General features: G+C 43.9%; 1 protein-coding gene across 1 annotated transcript in view; it reads left to right on the top strand.

Annotated features, from left to right (window-relative positions):
* The window catches only part of ZDHHC2 (zinc finger DHHC-type palmitoyltransferase 2), a 168,591-nt gene that overhangs the window by 72,941 nt on the left and 75,313 nt on the right, over window positions 1-20,337 (top strand). Inside the window, exon 2 of the mRNA XM_069744415.1 lies at window positions 9,940-9,966. Within this exon, the coding sequence (XP_069600516.1) occupies window positions 9,940-9,966 (27 nt within the window). The remainder of the gene's footprint in view (window positions 1-9,939; window positions 9,967-20,337) is intronic.

The following is a 20,337-nucleotide window of genomic DNA, read 5'->3' as shown; positions in this document are numbered from 1 at the left end:
AATGAAGATTTTAAAATTCCCTGTTGTGACGATCGGTGTGGGTCCCAGTGGTCGGACCCCCACTGATAAGTAAATTATCACCTGTACGGTTCTGTCTGCTTCAGTTTAATATTTTCATAAGTGAAGTTGGAGGGGATCATTGTTGCATATGATTCAGCGTGACTACAACAGATGTGGCGGCATACAAGAATTGGGTATATTCGAATTCACCAAGCTCAAGCCTTTGTTCTGATAGGAGATACCGTATATCGTCATGAAAGGTCTCTGGCCTTTCCCTCTCCCCCTTGGATCAGTGGTGTCTGGCAGTGAGTGATTGCCCTCCTCCTCAGATCGGAGATGTCTGGCAGTGTGTGTTTGCCCTCTCCCGCTTGGATAGAAGGTGTCTGGCAGTGCGAGATTGCCCTCTCCCCCTTGGATAGAAGGTGTCTGGCAGTGCGTGATTGCTCTGTCCCCCTTGGATCGGAGGTGTCTGGCAGTGCGTGATCGCCCTCTCCTATTTAGATCGGCGATGTCTGGCAGTGCGTGATTGCCCTCTCCCTCTTAGATCGGAAGTGTCCGGCAGTACGTGATTGCCCTCTCCACTTTAGATCGGATATGTCTGGCAGTGCGTGATTGCCCTCTCCTCTTTAGATCGGAGGTGTCTGGCAGTGGGTGATTGCCCTCTCCCTCATAGATCGGAAGTGTCCGGCAGGACGGGATTGCCCTCTCCTCTTTAGATCGGAGGTGTCTGGCAGTGGGTGATTGCCCTCTCCCTCTTAGATCGGAAGTGTCCGGCAGGACGGGATTGCCCTCTCCTCTTTAGATCGGAGGTGTCTGGCAGTGGGTGATTGCCCTCTCCCTCTTAGATCGGAAGTGTCCGGCAGGACGGGATTGCCCTCTCCACTTTAGATCGGAGATGTCTGTCAGTGCGTGATTGCCCTCTCCTCTTTAGATCGGATATGTCTGGCAGTGCGTGATTGCCCTCTCCTCTTTAGATCAGAGATGTCTGGCAGTGGGTGATTGCCCTCTCCCCCTTAGATCGGAGATGTCTGGCAGTGGGTGATTGCCCTCTCCCCCTTAGATCGGAGGTGTCTGGCAGTGCGTGATTGCCCTCTCCCCCTTAGATCGGATATGTCTGGCAGTGCGTGATCGCCCTCTCCTATTTAGATCGGAGATGTCTGGCAGTGGGTGATTGCCCTCTCCCCCTTAGATCGGAGGTGACTGGCAGTACGTGATCGCCCTCTCCTAGTTAGATCGGAGATGTCTGGCAGTGGGTGATTGCCCTCTCCTCTTTAAATCTGAGGTGCCTGGCAGTGCGTGATTGCCCTCTCCCCCTTAGATCGGAGGTGCCTGGCAGTGCGTGATTGCCCTCTCCCCCTTAGATTGGAAGTGTCTGGCAGTGCATGATTGCCCTCTCCCCCTTGGATCGGAAGTGTCTGGCAGTGCGTGATTGCCCTCTCCCCCTTAGATCGGAGGTGTCTGGCAGTGCGTGATTGCCCTCTCCCCCCTAAAACATATGGCCACAGTAATGCCCCCTAAGCTAAATTTAGGAGAAATAAAGGAAGACGAGGGAGCATGCTGTCGGCTAGACTTCACTGCCCCTATAGAGGACTGGAAAAAGATGCAGAATAAAAATCTAAACATAATATAGCACTAGATTTTATTCACATTCTCAATAAAACCTAACGTAAAGGAAAAACCCATGGGTAGATCAGGCATGAGAAATGCACGTGTGTGGTAGGGGCTTCAAGTCTGGTGTCAAAGTGGAAGAAGAAGCAATTGTGCATGCATACAATATATAGGAGATACGTAAAATATAAAAGAGGCAAAGGGCTAATAGCCAAATAATTATCAAGGTATTGATAGTAGGTTATAGTAGACAAGGGGCTCACCAACAACTAATATATTTAAAATATACCTTTATTTCCATCATTTTAAACAAACACAGCAAACAAAAACTAGTAATGCCCTACCAGGCCAAAAAATGTATGGTGGTATGCTAATGGGGAAACCACGATAAATCCCTAGGTTACCCTATCACTCCCTACTTCACCCCTACCTTGCCATGGAGGTTGGCACTCCAACTTGAACGCAAATTGGCGCCCCCGCTCAACAATGGCTATCCTTAGATTCTCCCTATGATTCCCTGACTATCAGCAGATGTGCCACGAAACATCAAAGGTTGCCAGAGCCCACAACTGACTAGTTCAACAGATGTATCACTAACAAGGGATAAACAGTGCGTAATGCAAAAATCAATTAATGGGGGAGAAAATTGAGGGGTTGGGAGTAAAATTTTATTAAATCTATAGTACAGTTCCCCAGGTTAGGGTTAAACGTCAATCTAGAATCAAGGGCTAGCCATCTTTGAGCAGGGGGCGCCAATTTGCATTCAAACTAGGGTGCCAACCTCTGCGGCAAGGTAGGGGTGAACTAGGGAGTAATAGGGTAGCCTAGGGATTTATTGTGGTTTCCTCATTAGCATACCACCATCATTTTTTGGCCTGGTAGGGCATTACTAGTTTTTATTTGTTTAAAATAAACAAAGGTATATTTTAAAGGGCGAATAGCCCCAATACATTAGCCACTACATATACAGATAATGATGAAAGAACCTCAAAGAGATCAATGCTAAATGTAAAATGTAGTAAGAGACGGATACCTGAATATATACCAGGATTCAGAGGACTAGGTAGCCATGATCAAGAAGATACATGCTGTATGTTCACCCATCCAAGAGCAAACCGAATGTGTGTTTTGCAAATAATAATAATAATAATAATAAATATATAGCGCCAACATTTTCCGCAGTGTTTTACAGTCTAGGGAGGTATCCTGACATATTCATGTTTGGTATCTTTGTGTTTTCGGTCCTGTGATGTTGGTGCTTTGGGACATGCCAACTAACCAGCAATCACCTTCTAGGATTGGTTCACTGCCCCTATAGTGGCAATATTGGATCGAGGAACCTCCATCATAACAGATATTCTTCCTCTGATTACAGGTAATCTCCTGACATCTCAGTTCTGAACGATCTCAGATGGCCCTCTAAAGAGAAGCAAATTGAGAATGCCAAACTGGGAGGACTGGGAACATTATTTTTACATCACTGCCTCATATATTACTGTTCCTAGAACACGGGAGAAGCAAAAATAGAAGTCTTAATATAGCTGTAAAATCTAGTTGATTGTTCTTTATTATAGGCTTTTGGTGATGGTAATTTTTGAAGATGATTCCTACCACGTAATTATACATCTACCCTTCCTGAGATGACTAATGGGCTTCTGCGCACAGCTGTGCTGTGATTCAGGCTCTTGTAGGACAGCGCACACTGATAGAAGCGTGGATCACTCGATACATCTATTTTTGTTTTTTTCGTGTGTCTTATTTACATGTCTGGGTCCAATCAGTTTTGGCACGCTCACGTTTGAAAGGTGTGGTGGTCTTATGGTTTATATCGTTTAGCATGATAGGTGGCGGCAAATGCTTTCTGAATATTCTTTATGGGGAATCTTTAGTTTTCATACAGCAATGCTTGAAAGCCATGAGCGATTTCCTTCCTAATGGAGTCAGTGCAGCCTTTGTCTGGCATAAATACAAGCGACTTCTCACCTCATTTTTCTCATTAGCAAACATTAGCAGAACATCGCATTTCACGTAGGGAAAGACTTACTTTAAGCATTCTGACTATGGAAAATCAAGTTGCTGTATAAGAGGATCCTTATTCTGAAGTGCATTTCCATTAGCTACGGCTTGTAAAAAAAGGAAAACTGAAGCCAGCACCCAAAATTGATAAAACCTTTATATTTATTTCTTCCAATTAAAACATATACAGTGTATAATAGCTTTCCAAAAAGAGGAGATATCAATTATTCAAGCATAGCCCTGCCATAAGTTTTCATCAGTCCATTATATGCCTATGGAATGAAGCCCGCCATCATCACAGTTCATAAATCTACATTACTATCTCAGTGGCTGGCATGTGGATTTGTTTTCTGTAGCGGAATAGACTAACTATTCCTTGTTGTTGTCCCTTGCACTGTTCTGCCCATGTCCTCATCTGAACTGTGAGTCATTTTTCCATGTTTAGTGGATGTTACCCATTATATTTCCTAATTTAGATGGTAAATCAACTTGTAAGTTCCAGCATGTCATAGATTCATAAAGCATTATAATACATTTCCTGGTAAAGTGTATTGTACTGCGGTGTGAGGCCGCACATGTCTAGTCGGAATGTGGCCAGAAGAATATAAATGACATACTTGTGGTCATGTGACCGCCTGTTCTAACTGCCAATACCAGAGAATCCTGACAGCGTGCGGTGTTCTCGCTGCGAGGATTTACAAGTCTGCAGACTTTTAGCAAAAGATCGGACAACACCTTTAAAGTAATTTTGTCACCAAGTTTTTGCTACCCCACCCGGGAGCAGCATGATACTGTAGTTTTGATGAAATTCCTGATTTATCTGTTGCAAATCTACCAGTTATCTGAAAGCTGAGCTCTGTACAAATTCACCCACACCAGTGATTGACGGCTTTCTGTGTACACTATGCATAGGCAGAAAACTGCCAATCACTGGTGGGTGTAGGGTTATACAGAGCAGGAGATTTACTTGTCTTGTAATAATAATCTCCTGATGGTAAAACAGGGATTTTATCAAAACTACAGCACTCAGCCCAGTAAATAACACATCTTTGGAATAAGAGTCTCTGTCTCTACAACATGCTGTTGTCAGGTTAGGTGGCAATCAACTGGTGACAGATCCCCTTTAAGCTTTGAGCTCAGATTTGACCATTATAACGTAAGTAGTCTATATACAGTGGGAACGGAAAATATTCACACCCCTTTAAATTTTTCACTCTTTGTTTCATTGCAGCCATTTGGTAAATTAAAAAAAGTTCTTTTTTTCTCATTAATGTACACTCTGCACCCCATCTTGAATGAAAAGAAACAGGAATGTAGTAATTTTTGCTAATTTATTAAAAAAGAAAAACTGAAATATCACATGGTCATAAGTATTCAGACCCTTTGCTCAGTATTGAGTGGAAGCACCTTTTGTGCTAATACAGCCATGAGTCTTCTTGGGAATGACGAAGTTTTTCACACCTGGATTTGGGGATCCTCTGCCATTCTTCCTTGCAGATCCTCTCCAGTTCCGTCAGGTTGGATGGTGAATGTTGGTGAACACACAGTAGAAGAAATGCTAGCACAGGCTTCCTGTATCCGTTGTTTCAGATGCTGCACATCTTGTATCTTCACAGCATAGACAATTGCCTTCAGAAGAAACAACGGATACTGGAAGCCTGTGCTGGCATTTCTTCTGCTGTGTTGCTATCAGTGTGTCATGTGTGGTAGAAGATGGTTGCATTGACAATCCATCACAATGGGCAGCACTTTGAACACATTTTATAAGTGGTCATAAACTTGTAAATAACTCATGAAAGAATAAAGTTACTTTAAAACCAAGTACACCATTGTTTGTCTTGTGAAATTCTCAATAAGTTTGATGTGTCACTTGACCCTCTTTCCCATTGGAAAAAATAAAGTTGGATCCAAAATGGCTGACTTCAAAATGGCCGCCATGGTCACCACCCATCTTGAAAAGTTTTCAAGTTTTCCCCCTCCCATATACTAATGTGCCACAAACAGGAAGTTGATTAAGGAAAAACAGGAGGGCACCACCCATAAATTTGTTGGACAAGAGAGTTCACCATGGGCCTGGGAACAAACATGACTGAATCAAGAAAAGATCATGCCCATATAAACGGGAACACCTCAATATATATGAAAAACTCAATGCTTTATTAGTAGAAAACAACACACAGCACAAAAAAAATGTTAAAAACACTTAAAATTGCAAAACATGCAAAAGATACCTTTACAAAAATCATGCACTATTATAGGGGCAATGATAGCTCACACCAATAGTCCACCCCCCAAAAATGGCATATACACAAGCGATATAATGTGCACAATTACACAAATTCTACAAAGAGGGTTCCCAGATAACATTCAATCCTGGTATAAATAAACCAACATTAAGCAGCTGAAAAACAAGTGTGATTACACAAGTATCACAGTACCATATGGGTTGAAGAGAGTGTAGTTGGTATGCTAGCAAAGAAGGTTATAATGCAGAGTAAAGGGAGGTGGAAGCGAAGGGGTTGAGATGGGAAAAATGCCCCATTCTAAAATTAGTATACCCTGCCATCCATGGACCATGGGTTCAGCAAGAAGAAACCAGCATTGATGAGGTGGAGCAAGCGGTGTGGGATAGGATCCAAACAGGAAGTTGATATCACCAACCATTCCCATTTTATTTAGGTGTATCCATATAAATGGCCCACCCTGTACTTTGAAATATATAATATCTTCAGTACTGTTAAAGGCTTGTTAAAAGGTTGAATATCGACATGTAGGGTAGCTAGCTCCAATAGTTGGCATTTCTAGGAATCTTTTTGGGGGATAAATCAAATTTGTACACTTTTTTTTTTAGCATAGAGCATTTCTAAAAGGCCCAAGGTTTAGCAGATAAAAGTGTGCAGTGAACTCACTGAGCTGAACTGCGGTGAACTAACTTTTTCTCACGGTGCCGAGGCCACCAAAGTTCAGCCTGGCTGGGAACGCAGCCTCAGTGACTGGAGGTAACCTCAATGACATCACCGCTGCTCACTGATACTGCGCTCGCAGCAGCTCATTCATCAGTGGTTCTCAGCCTGGATGGTCGCATCTTGGCACCGTCCAGGTTGAAAACTGTTAATCCCCAGACATGGATTACTGCATGGGACAGAACGACGGACAGGTGAGGGATATTGTTGTTTTTTTAAGACAAAAATTTTAGCAACGTATTAGGCTGTGTGCTATTTCAATACAATGAGTGCTTTAGCAGGAGATTGTCACTCTCCGAACTATACAGCTCGCCCTTTCTTCCTGGTGCACCTCTGTCCCCAGCTCTGATTAGCTTACTGTAACTATACAATATGCACAGAAAGCTGTGATTTGGGCAGGGTGAGGCTACTTTCAAACTAGCGTCGGATTCAGCCCGTCGCATTGCGTCGGGCCGAGATTCCGACGCTAGCGTTTGATGCGCCGCACAACGGGTGCAGCGGATGCATTTCTCCGGCGCATCCGCTGCCCCATTGTGAGGTGCAGGGAGGTGGGGGCGGAGTTCCGGCCACGCATGCGCGGTCGGAAAAAGCGGTCCGTCGGCAGCAAAAAACGTTACATTTAACGTTTTTTGCTCCCGGCGGTCCGCCACAACACGGCGCAACCGTCGCACGATGGTTGCGACGTGTATCAATACGTCGCAATGCGTCGGTAATGTTACTCTATGGGGCAAAAACGCATCCTGCAAACAACTTTGCAGGATGCGTTTTTTCCGCTAAACGACGCATTGCGACGTATGGCAAAAAACGCCAGTGTGAAAGTAGCCTTAGCTTTCTGAGCTCTGCTGCACCCAGTAAACTAAGTGATACATCATTGGAATCAAGATCTCTTTTCCCACATCATTATGCTGCTCTCAGAGCAAAACCCTGGTGACAGCTTCCCTTTAAGGACAGCCAGTCACAAAGACTATTTAATTGTTAAATAGCTGAAATGTTTTAGATTGAAACATGCTGTAATGAAGCTGAGTGCTGCCAATATTCTAGGCGCAGCACTTTATTTTAGGAAGTGATGAGACGTCTCGGTAGGGTAGCAGCAGCAGGTGCTCTCACTATCCATACATTTTTTACCCAAGCATCTGAATGTGCTGACTACTGTGGTATTGCAGAATGAACTATTATAGTTTAGTATATGTTCTTTTAAATAAGATACGTTATTTGGCAACCAGAACCGTATTTGAGGCTGCCAGGTTTCATTTCACTCTGACACCAGTTTTTCCTCTGAACAAGAGTCAAGAATCCTTGTCAGGTTCCAAATTCTAATAAATTAGATGTGAGATGAATCATAATATTCATTTATTTAAAAGTCTGGAAATGAAACATTCTGGTGCGACACGGCTAGCAGATGGGCCAGTTATATATACCGTAATTCAGATGTAACTGTGCGTGATGAAAGAGTGTAATGATAAAAGTATCTGAATCAGTGTGCCTGGATCCATAAGAAGTATCTCCCTGCTGTTGGAGAGAATAGACAAAGGGTTTAATCTGGGAACAAGGAGCTAAGGTGCCTGACCATCTATTAAAAAACATTATGATATAAAAAAAATCACATGTACAGGGGGTGCGGAAAGTATTCAGACCCCTTTACATTTTTCACTCATTGTTTCATTTTAGCCATTTGGTAAATTCAAAAAAGTTCATTTTTTTATCATTAATGTTCACTCTGCACCCCATCTTGACTAAAAACAACAAATGTAGTAATTTTTGCAAATTTATTCAAAAAGAAAACCTGAAATATCACATGGTCATAAGTATTCAGACCCTTTGCTCATTATTGAGTAGAAGCACCTTTTGAGCTAGTACAGCCATGAGTCTTCTTGGGAATGATGAAGTGTTTCACATCTGGATTTGGGGATCCTCTGCCATTGTTCCTTGCAGATTCTCTCCAGTTCCGTCAGGTTGGATGGTGATCGTTGGTGGACAGCCATTTTCAGGTCTCTCCAGAGATGCTCAGTTGCGTTTAGGTCAGGGCTCTGGCTGGGCCAGTCAAAAATGGTCACAGCGTTGTTCTGAAGCCACTCCATTGTAAAGGTACTGTCACACATAACGATATCGTTAACGATGTTGTTGCTTTTTGTGACGTAGCAGCGATATCGTTAAGGAAATCGTTATGTGTGACAGCGACCAACGATCAGGCCCCTGCTGGGAGATCGTTGGTCGCTGAGGAAAGTCCAGAACTTTATTTCGTCGCTGGCTCTCCCGCTGACATCGCTGGATCGGCGTGTGTGACGCCGATTCAGCGATGTCTTCACTGGTAACCAGGGTAAACATCGGGTTACTAAGCGCAGGGCCGCGCTTAGTAACCCGATGTTTACCCTGGTTACCAGCGTAAACGTTAAAAAAACAAACACTACATACTTACCTTCAGCTGTCTGTCCCCGGCGCTGTGCTTCTCTGCGCTCCTCCTGCATCCTGTGTCAGCGCCGGCCAGCCGGAAAGCACAGCGGTGACGTCACCGCTCTACTTTCCTGCTGACCGGCGCTGACAGTGCAGAGGAAAGCACAGCGCCGGGGACAGACAGCGGTAGGTAAGTATGTAGTGTTTGTTTTTTTAACGTTTACGCTGGTAACCAGGGTAAACATCGGGTTACTAAGCGCAGCCCTGCGCTTAGTAACCCGATGTTTACCCTGGTTACCAGGGGACCTCGGCATCGTTGGTCGCTGGAGAGCTGCCGGTGTAACAGCTCTCCAGCGACCACACAGTGACGAAACAGCGATCGACATCGTTGTCGGTATCGCTGCAGCGTCGCTGAGTGTGAAGGTACCTTTATTGTAGCTGTGTGCTTAGGGTCATTGTCTTGTTGGAAGGTGAACCTTAGGCCATGTCTGAGATCCGGAGTACTCTGGAAGAGTGGAACTGCGTCGAGCGCAACATGTTGCATTTTGTTGCTGTCGATGCAGCGTCAATACGACACATGCGGGGGCATCCGCATACATTCTCATGGCCTGCGTACCCAATGTTAAAGATAGGTAGAGCAGGACGCATGCCGACGTAGGCGGAGCTGAATGGAAGAGGTGCGGCAGTGGGTGGGGCTTAACGGAGGAAGTACGCAGCCCTCCGCAGCTCTGCCCAACGCAAGTGTGAAACCAGCCTTACACATTGCTACAATGAAAATGCAGGATTTGTCAGGACTGCAATATTCCTTCAGTTTCCATCAATAATCTGCTTTACCATGGTGAAAATACCTATGGCGTTATAATTGTTGTGGTTAAGCCTATAATGAATGTGGATTTACATTTTGCCACTTTTGGATAATGTGTCTGACATCTTGGTGACATGTCCTCTTTTGTCTTTACAGTGTCCATGGACAATATCGGAGAGAAAGGTGAGTCTGGCGTTTAATCAGCTTTTCCTATAAATAGTAATATTCATTGTGGATCATCATTATTCACGTCATGGCCAAATCTTTGTTGGTGATTTTGTGGTCGGTCTATATTGAAAGTAAATCTGCTGTCTCTTCTCCTCCTCTGTCCTTGTCCACCACTGATCGGAAGTAACAGGTTATGCATTCTTCATCACTTCCCACAAAGTACACCGGCTCCATTCTCAGAGTAGGGCACAGTAATGAGGAAAGATCTTTGATGGCTGCAGACACTAGACTATGGCCAAGATTCATCATTGCGGTTTCTCCACTTTTCTGGAGAAATTTATCCTTTTTATTTACTTTTGTATTTTTGTGCATTATTCTCTATACGTTTTGTACCACTTTTTAAGCCATCTTTCGTTTTCAAATAGTCTTTTATGTTTCTTCCACAACTTTGCTTATCCAGATTAATGAAATGCGATTTTTACCTAATGTCATATTTTTTTTTTTTTTTGTTTCAATAATTTTTATTTGAATTTAAAGATTAATACATAGATCTCCCAACATAGGAGTTTTGATAGTACAACAAAAAGTCACTCTTACATCACTAGTGTCATGTAATAACTATTATAATAGACCTTTGTGTACCTACATATAAGACAGGACAGGACAAAGACAAGACAGAAACAAAAGGGGAAGTGGGATAGGGTATGAATCATATGTAATCCATTTTACAATATTCTTTACCGCACCGCAGTATACTCTAGGTTAACACCAACAGAGTTCAGGTTTTAGTTTACAACTCATAAAGAGAGAAAATCAGCAGAACCCACACATCCATATTTATCACAAAATAATAATTTACGGTCTCTAGGTCTCATCTCACGAAGAAAGTGCAAGGGCATGCGTCAATTGATCTCCTGAGTTCAGTTCCAGCCACGGGTTCCACACCCGGAGAAAGTGGTTCCAATTGTCAGTTCTCGTTGCTTGGATGCGCTCATACAACATAATTGTACTCATTCTAGCCGTGACTTGGAGTATTGAAAGTGACGGTGTCTTCCATTTTGACGCTATGTATATTTTAGCCGTCATGCTCAATAGGATCACCATTCTAAAGAGTATTTTGGACAGTCCTTGTGGCTTTAATCCAAATAAATAAGTCCGTGGATCCAATGGTATCTCTCTTCCTACCATCTTATCGATCATAAGCTTCACCCCCTCCCAGAGACTCACCACCACTGGACACGTCCACCAAATATGTCTCATATCTCCAGGTGCATCGCAACCCCTAAAACACCTGTCCGAGACATGAGGATAGATGGCATGAAGTCTCGTGGGCACCTGGTAGGTTCTGTGAAGAACTCTGAGAGACGATTCAACCAAAGTTACCTGATGAGAGCCCCTAGATAAATTGTCACAGGAGCGCCACCATTCTTCCAACGACATCTTAAATCCCAGATCCTCCTCCCACTGGCCCATGAATCTTAGTTTTCCCTCCCCCTGTGTTGTAGCAAAGGATGAGTACAATAAGGATATGGCCCCCCTTCCCAGGGGGTCACTCGAGCATTTTTGTTCAAATCCTGTTAATCTAAAGGGGTTTCTGCCCGGGACACTTCTTTTCACAAAGTCAAGGATTTGGTTCATGCGGAACATTTCTCTGACTGGGGGCTCATATTTTTGAATAAATTCCTGCCTGGTCAGGGCGATATTGAACGGGGAGCAAAGGTGTTTAATTGTGGTTAGGCCTTTCAGGATCCACCAGGAGAAAGGCCGAGGGTCAAGCCCCGGTGGAAACGTTGGATTGTTAAATAGTGAATTTAACGGTGAGTCCCTGGACTGCAAGCTATTCTTAAATCTCTCTTTCCTCCAGAGGAGCAAAGATTGTGCTGCAAAGGGTGCAATGGTAGAGATTTGTTTTGGTAATTTCGCTTCGGTCCATAGTAAACCCAATAGGGAATAAGGTTTTATTAAAAATGACTCCAGGTGGACCCATCTAGGCTTGTCTGTTGACGAACAAATTCTGGTCAGTTGGGCAATCTGGGCAGATTTAAAATAGTTCACAAAGTTGGGTAGAGAGAGCCCGCCCCTCTTCTTGTGCAGGAACATAATTTGTTGTTTAATCCTCGTTTTTTTCCCTTGCCAAATAAATCTAGAGATTTTGGAATGTATGTCTTGCAGTACCCTTGGGGGAAGTGGCATAGGCAGAGATCGGAACAAATATAGAAACCTCGGGAGGGAGACCATCTTAATGGCATTTATTCTGCCTAGCCAGGACAGAGTCAATGAAGACCACCTAGACAAGTCTTTTTGAAAGGTTTCTATCAGAGGGGTATAATTCCATTTATACAGGGTAGATTTATTAGTCGTGAGATTAATCCCCAGGTAGGTTAAGTAGCGTTCCCTTTTTTTGAGGCCAAAATGAGACACTAAGTGTGACTGAGTTTTTTCTGGTATGTTCAGGAATAGAGCCTCTGATTTTTCAATATTTATTTTAAGCCCTGATAATACTTCAAAGTCATGAAGTAGTGAAAACAAACTTGGGAGAGTGGTGTGGAGGCTAGTGAGAGATAAAAGCAGATCGTCAGCGAATAAGCTGACTTTATACTGTTCTCCCAAATTAGTTGGCCCTAGTATATCCGGACTACGCCTTATAGCCTCCGCCAAGGGCTCCATTGCTAGCGCGAATAACGCTGGTGAGAGGGGGCATCCCTGTCTAGTTCCTCTCTCTATATTTACTGGTGTAGGGTGTAATGATGGTAATTTGAGATATGCTGTTGGCCTGTCATATAGTAAGGTCAAACAATTTATTAATTTTTGAGGTAGGCCGAATATTGATAATATCTTAAAGAGATATGACCACGATACTGAGTCGAATGCCTTCTCTATATCCAAAGCCAGCAACATGGTGGGCTGTAGGGAATTAGCTGCTGTGTGTATTATATTTAAGTTGCGCCTTATATTATCTGGCCCCTGTCTCCTAGGAATGAAGCCTACTTGGTCTCTATGCACAATAGAAGGGAGTACTCTGTTGATTCTGTCTGTAAGGATAGATGTGAATATTTTGAGGTCCACGTTGAGTAACGAGATGGGTCTATAATTTTTGGTTTGCTGATGATCCTTTTTGGGTTTGGGTATTACTGCTATATGCGCTATATAAAACTCAGGGGGCATTTGTGATCCACTTAATAATGCGTTGCAGTATTTTGCTATGTGTGGTGAAAGAATTTCCTTGTACTTTTTATAATAGGGTGCTGTAAGGCCGTCAGGCCCGGGGGCTTTATCAGTTTTTAGTTTCTGAATTATCTGATCTATTTCTTCTTCCGTTATATCGGATTGAAGAATTTGTGAGGAATGTTCACTAATTTTGGGGAGCGGGAGGTGCTGTAGGAACGACTCCATTAGAGGAGGTGGTGGGGAGGCAGGAGCTGCATACAATTTTTGATAGAAGGTGTGAAATTCTCTATACATTGCTTCTGGATGTGCTGAGACTTGACCACTACTACTCCTAATTGAATAGACAGTGTTCAAGAGTTCTTTTTGACGTAGTTGTCTTGCCAGTAGTTTGCTTGGTTTATTTGCCTGTCTATAGAAGGAAGCTTTTGTCCAAGCAAGAGCCCTTTCCGTTCTATGAGTAAGGACGGCATCTAATTGGAGTTTGACATCCCGTATCTGCTTAATTAAGTATCGTGAAGGAAGTTGTTGGTTTGCCTGTTCTAGGTTTTGTAATTTGGTCTCTAATTTAGTTTGAAGCTCAGTTCTGTTCTTTTTTTCATTAGTAGCCAACTTAATTAGGGTGCCCGTGATGAATTTTTTATGTGCTTGCCATATGTTTCCCGGGGTTGTTTCTTCATTCACATTAGTTTGAAAATAAAGCATAAGGTCGTTTCTAATTTTATTTGAGATCTCCGGGTCTGACAGCAGTGAGTCGTTTAAGCGCCATCTAAATAGTTTTGATGAATTTGTATTTAGTTTAAACACCGTAAAGACCGCATCATGGTCGGACCAGGAGGATGGAATGTGGCGTGAAAACAGAACTCCTGATAATGTGTTAGCGGAGGTCAGTTGCATATCTATTCTCGAATACGTTTTATGTACATTAGAGAAGAAGGTGTACCCTTTCTCGGTCTCATTCATCTCCCTCCAGACATCAACTATCCTATACTCTTTCATTAATCTAAGTATCCTTCTTCTATCCCCCTTCGTAATGTCCGTTCGTTTTTTTGCTGTGCAGTCAAGGGTGGGGTTCAGGGTGAAGTTGAAGTCACCACTCCAGATAAGGTGCTGATAGGGCATAGTCGCGATCTTGGTTAGTATTATTTTGAATACAAGTGTCTGAGTTGTTGCTGGCATGTAACTATTTATTATACAAATATTTTGCCCCTGAAGAGTACCGTACAAAATTATATATCTGCCTTCCGGGTCTATAATGGTATTATCAATCTGGAATGCTAGGTTATTTTTAAGGAGTATGGCTACCCCTCTGGTTTTATGCTCCCATGTGGCCAGGTAGTAGCGAGAGTAGCTTGGGTCAAAATATTTAAGGCTAGAGGTCCTTGAAAAGTGAGTTTCCTGCAAGCAAATAATGTCGGGTCTATGTTTATGGTAATCTATGAATGCTTTCTTACGCTTATTAGGTGAGTTAAAACCGTGTACGTTATGAGATATGATTCTACACATGGTTGTGAGATTCATTACCGCTCATCGACGTTGTTAAACTGATGGTAGATCTCATTTCTCTGTTTGGTGTTTGGTTCCGGCATGAGTTGAATTGTGGGGTACAATCATACCTGTAGAGACACACAAGGGCACAGACAACACAAGGGGAAATTAACACATAGAACAAGAAACATTTAAACAATAGGGTACAATACCCTTTGTTGGTGATATTCTGGGATCCCATAATTACAGGAGTCCCAGTTATCTTCCTAGTCTGGCAACACGTTTTGAGTCCCAGCAACCAAACCCTTGCTAATTGTTACTCTTATAAGGCAACCAACCAGCATCAAAACTCTACAGCCGGCCTCGGCAAGTCCCAGCCACCGGTTTGTTAACGTAAGATGAAGGTTCAAATTTAAGGCTCTTAGGCCAATCCTTCAAAATCTAACAATAGAGAAGGAAAAAAAACAAAAAAAAACAAAACAGAGGGGAACAACCGCTCCATGCAATTTCAAGTTATGTTCAGGTGGTCTGCAAACTCTGGCTCCTGGTTCTAGGAATCTGTGACCATTCTTTCTGTGGTCGTGGTCTTCTCTGTGCTTGTGAGGGAATGACCTCCGTAGCAGGGATTCCAGCTCTCTCTAGGGCTCTTCTTCCTTCTTCCAGGGATCGGCATATAAATGATTCATTGCCATAAGTGAATAGCAAGGCAAATGGGAACCCCCATCGATATTTAGTATTTTTTGCCTGGAGAGCGGTAGTAATCGGTTTTAGAGATCTCCTTCTGGAGAGTGTGGCAGGGGACAGGTCTGCATACAGCTTCACAGCGTTTGGTAGTCCTGGTAGGGCTGATAGATCCCTTGTTGCTGCTAAAATTTGGTCTCTTGCTTCTTCATAGTGCATTTTAAGCACTACGTCCCTAGGGAGGTCTGCTATGCGTGGCTTGCCCAGGGCTCTATGGATCCTAGTAATATGAAGTTGCGCTGGATCAGCTTCAGGGAGCAGAGTCTTAAAGAGTGTCATTGCTGTGTCTTTTAAGGTCACTATAGACTCAGGGAGGCCTCTGATACGAATGTTACCCCTGCGGGATCTGTTCTCATAATCCTCGCATTTTAATTCAAGGTCAGTTATACGTTCAGCATGTGCTTTGATGGTCTCTTGATCCTCCTCTAGGGCCCCGCTCACCCCCTCCATTTTGTCTTCTAGAGTGGAAGTGCGCTGCAATATATCTTGCAGTTGTGTGGTGACATTTTGCATGGCTGATTTTAATTCAGTGCGAAAGGTTTCCTGTAGTGTTTTTATTAGCGCTGCATTGGGAGTGATTGTGTCACTTGCAGCGCCAAGCTCCTCGATCTCTGCTTCATTAGCTGCTAGCGTGGGCGCAGCTGGAGAGGAAGCCGTTGCTGCAGCGGCCATCTTACCCACGTTGCTGCTTTTCAGTAGCTCCTCGATCGTGCGACCTGCTGCCTGTCCCGTGCCTCCCTTCTTCGGCATGCTCACCGCCGCTGCTCCCGATGGTGAGTTCTCGCCCTGCCGGTACTTTTCGCCGCCTTTGTTGCTCGTTGTAGGGTTAAAATAGCTGACTGGGATGCGGAGCTCAGATAGTCATGTCTGACCGCTCCGAGGTCCGCGCATGCGCCAATGTCATATTTTTTTACGCATCTCACTCAGCTCTGCCTGGAGTAAGGTTTCTGCCAGAGTTTTTAATTTAATGCATTATTAGACAAGCATGCAATTTTTTTTGAGGGTTTGTGTCGTTTTGCGCTAAAACTGACAAAACCCCTCTCTTAAGAACAAAATTGAAGACCATTTTTGATTTGGCACCAAATTCGTACACTGTGTGCACCATTTTGAAGATTTTGGCAATTACTACTCAGCTAAAAAAAGAAAAGTGACTCCAAGAAATTGCAATAGGTGAATTAGGCCCTACGTGTAAAGTGTCATTTTTCAGCACTGCTAGTGGCCATTTTGGTTATTAGAGTAAACTGTAGCTCACATATGTCAAACTCTAACCCGCTGGCCAAATCTGACCTGCAGGGTGAGTAAATTTGGCCTATAACAACGGGCAGATCCTCTGAGTATATTTGGCCCAATGTGCGGGCGCAGGTCTCCCGGGTATATTTGACCTACGACACTGGGCAAATTTATCTCCCGATATCACGCTTTCACCCGGCATTGCACATTCAACTATAATGGCATCCTGGATGCAGATACAGTTGAAAGCACTGATGGAGGAGGGAGTGTCTGATGCTCCCATTGTCCCCCCTCTGTGCCTGATGTCTTGGCACCAGAACAGTGGGGGAACAAGGAGAGGGGAGCATTTAGTTTTTTCTAAAGTGGGTCCCATTATACTGTATGTAAAACTGTGATGCACTCCATACTGTATAAAGCACTCTGTGGGGCCTATTATACTGTATGGAGAACTATATGGGTCCCTTTATACTGTATGGAAGACTAAGTGGGGCCTTTATACTGTATGGAGCACTATTGGGCTCACTATACTTTATAGAGCACAATGTGTGGTCCATTAGTACTGTATGTAGCACTATGTGGGGCCATTATACTGTATGGAGCACTATGTGTGGCCATTATATTGTATGGAACACTATGTAAGGCAATTATACTGTACTAGATTGTGGCCCGATTCTAACGCATCGGGTATTCTAGAATATGCATGTCCCTGTAATATATGGACAATGATGATTCCAGAATTCGCGGCAGACTGTGCCCGTCGCTGATTGGTCGAGGCAACCTTTATGACATCATCGTCGCCATGGCAACCATTATGACATCATCGTCGCTGTGCCCGTTGCTGATTGGTCGAGGCCTGGCGGCCTCGACCAATCAGAGACGCGGGATGTCTACGTCCTTTATGACATCATCGTCGCTGTGCCCGTTGCTGATTGGTCGAGGCCTGGCGGCCTCGACCAATCAGAGGCGCGGGATTTCTACGTCGATGCTGTGCCGGTCTCTGATTGGTCGAGGCCTAGCGGCCTCGACCAATCAGAGAGCCGGGATTTCCAGGACAGACAGACGGAAAAACCCTTAGACAATTATATATATAGATGGTGCACTATGTGAGGCCATTATACTGCATGGATCACTGTGGGTCCATTATACTATATGGAGCACTTTTTGTGGCCCTTATACTGTATATCGCACTATGTGGGGCCTTCATACTGTATGGAAGACAATACAGAGCTCTGTTATACTGTATGGAGCACTTTTTATGGGGCCATTATCCTGTATGGAGCACTAAGTGAGGCCGTTATACTGTATAGGGCACTATATTGGGCCATTATACTGTATGGAGCACTATGTGGGGCCATTATACTGTATGGAGAACTGTGTGGTGCCTATTATATTGCATGGAGCACTATGTGCGTCCATTATACTGTATGCAGCAGTTTTTGTGGCCATCATACTGTATTGTGCACTATGTGGGACCATTATACTGTATGGAAGGCAATGCAGGACCCCGTTATATTGTATGCAGGACTATGTGGGCCCCATTATACTGTATGGAGCACTATGCCCGGCCTATTATACTGAATGGAGCTGTATGTATGCCCATTATATTGTATGGAGCACTTTTTGTGGCCATTATACTTTGTGGAGGACTGTGTGGTGATTACAGTTCAAGGATCATACTGTGATGGAGTCACCATTCCTTGTCGGGGAGATGAGGGAGGGGGTACAGTAGGATCATCATGTTGTCCGTGTGGAGGGGGGGTACTGTGGGGGTATCATACTGTTTTGGGGGGCACTTTTGTTTGCATCATACTTTATTATCTGTATTATTCAAGCTTTTTTATCCTTTATTGTTAAATATTTAAGTTAGGCCTTTGGGCCAATTTTTACTGCTCTTACATAATATATTATATTATTCCAATATTTTATTCTAAGATCTATTAATTAAAATGTACCGTATTCATGGAACAACCCCTTTAAGTTTGTTTCCATATGAACTAGTTCATCTCTGTAATTGATGATAAGGAAAAACTTCCACAATTGTTTACATTTTTTAATAAATATCAGTTAGCCCCCGACTTTGTCCAAGCTTTTCATTTTGTCCATTAATTGATTGTTACGCTCTTGATGTAACAGAACTTGCTGCTTTTCTATAAAACTGAATATAAACCTGACAGATTCACATTCGCTTTTTTACTAAATGGGAATAAGGAGTGAATTTCCTTTGCAGACTACATGCTGCTTCCTTCACCGATAACGCCTGGTCCTGTGCCAGAGAGCCGGACCGCCCCACGGCACTCAGTGATTACATGGCAGCTGCCCACAGCTTCCACTATGGAGAGTGCCGCATACTGTGGTATTATTGATCACTAGTGGTGCTGGCCGCCAGCAGATCCGATTAGAGAGAATGTCACGTGTTTAATTATTAATTTATTAGGATTATGCAGCGTATATGGACTATAAATTGTAGCTATGTACTTCTAAACCCTCCCCTGGGGCAGCCATATTGCGGGCACACTGACTGTATCACAGGGTCGAGTGCTTAGTGGCAGCTGCAGTGGATGGGGGTTAATTGATTGAAGAAGGCACCGCAGCCTTTGTGCGCTGTTGTTGAGGAAGAGTATTAATTAAATCGTAAAAAAACCCTCAGCTAATGTAATAACATTTTTAATGCTATCCTCCTAAGTTCCCAAGATATATCAAAAAGCGCAGCATCAAAAATGTGATAAAAAGACACTCAAATAAGCAAGTGGATCGCCCTCAAGGGCTGTGGGGTACTTGGGCCAGGTCAGACAGTTCTTAAAGGGGATGTGTCACGGCAGCAGTGACCTGGTCCGTGGCCCCGGGCGTCCAATAAAAGAGTCAATGAATTGAAAGGGCGAATAAAGTCTATAATGGATTGTAGTGTTGTAGGAATAGTGTTGCAGTTTCCACTTTACTCACAGTTCTCCAGTCCACAAACGCCAGCCGGATGGTGTGTTCCCTGGGTCAGTGGTCCAGCAAACTCCCAGGTAGATTGGGATGCACCTTTCCAGGACTCCTTTCATATGCCTTTCTCTGGCCGTCTGACTACACTTGCTTGAACTTCTCCTGCCCAGCGCCTTACCCACAGTGTCCCAAGCCAGCAGCCACGAACCTGGTCGGGCGACGTCTTCTCAGTCCCCTGGATTCTTTATGGCTGCCTTTTTGGCGAAGTATGGGTGGATGTGGCTGTGACTCTTGCAAAAGCCATAGCCTCCGGTTTCTTAGCTGAGCTTGAAGTATTCCACTTGGGGCCGGTCCCCTGACTGCGACCTGGTCCCTCCACATTTGGATACGGGCCCCATGGGTGGCTTCTGCACTTCCCATGCCCCTAGGACCCCTTCTTCCTCTCTCCTTCTCTGCAATCTCTCTATCTACGCCCAGGTGCCCTGACTGAACTGGTGTGTGTTGGATGTGAGTGTTAGAGTCCTAGGTGGTGTCCCCTCCTTACCTGAGAGTGGGATACCACACCTCTGGATGAGGTGCAGTACCTCTGTGGCGACTGGACCCCAGAGGAGCCACACAAGTAACCTACGGTAATTTAAATAATTGGTGCAAAAATGCTGCAGAAAAACTGCAACATCAAAAACTCATCAAACACTCATTGTTGGAATATAACCTAATGGTATGTGTATGGCTATGTTCACATGTTGCATTTTTTCCTAAGGCAAAACCTGCTCTTTTGGCAGTAAGAAACTTACCTCAAAAAAGCAGGTTTGGATTAGTTTTTGTTGTATTTTTTTT

Source organism: Ranitomeya imitator, chromosome 1 (assembly GCF_032444005.1).
Source record: "Ranitomeya imitator isolate aRanImi1 chromosome 1, aRanImi1.pri, whole genome shotgun sequence".
NCBI lineage: Eukaryota > Metazoa > Chordata > Amphibia > Anura > Dendrobatidae > Ranitomeya > Ranitomeya imitator.
The sequence above is the reverse complement of the archived record's forward strand: the minus strand, read 5'-3'. Positions and strand labels throughout refer to the sequence as shown.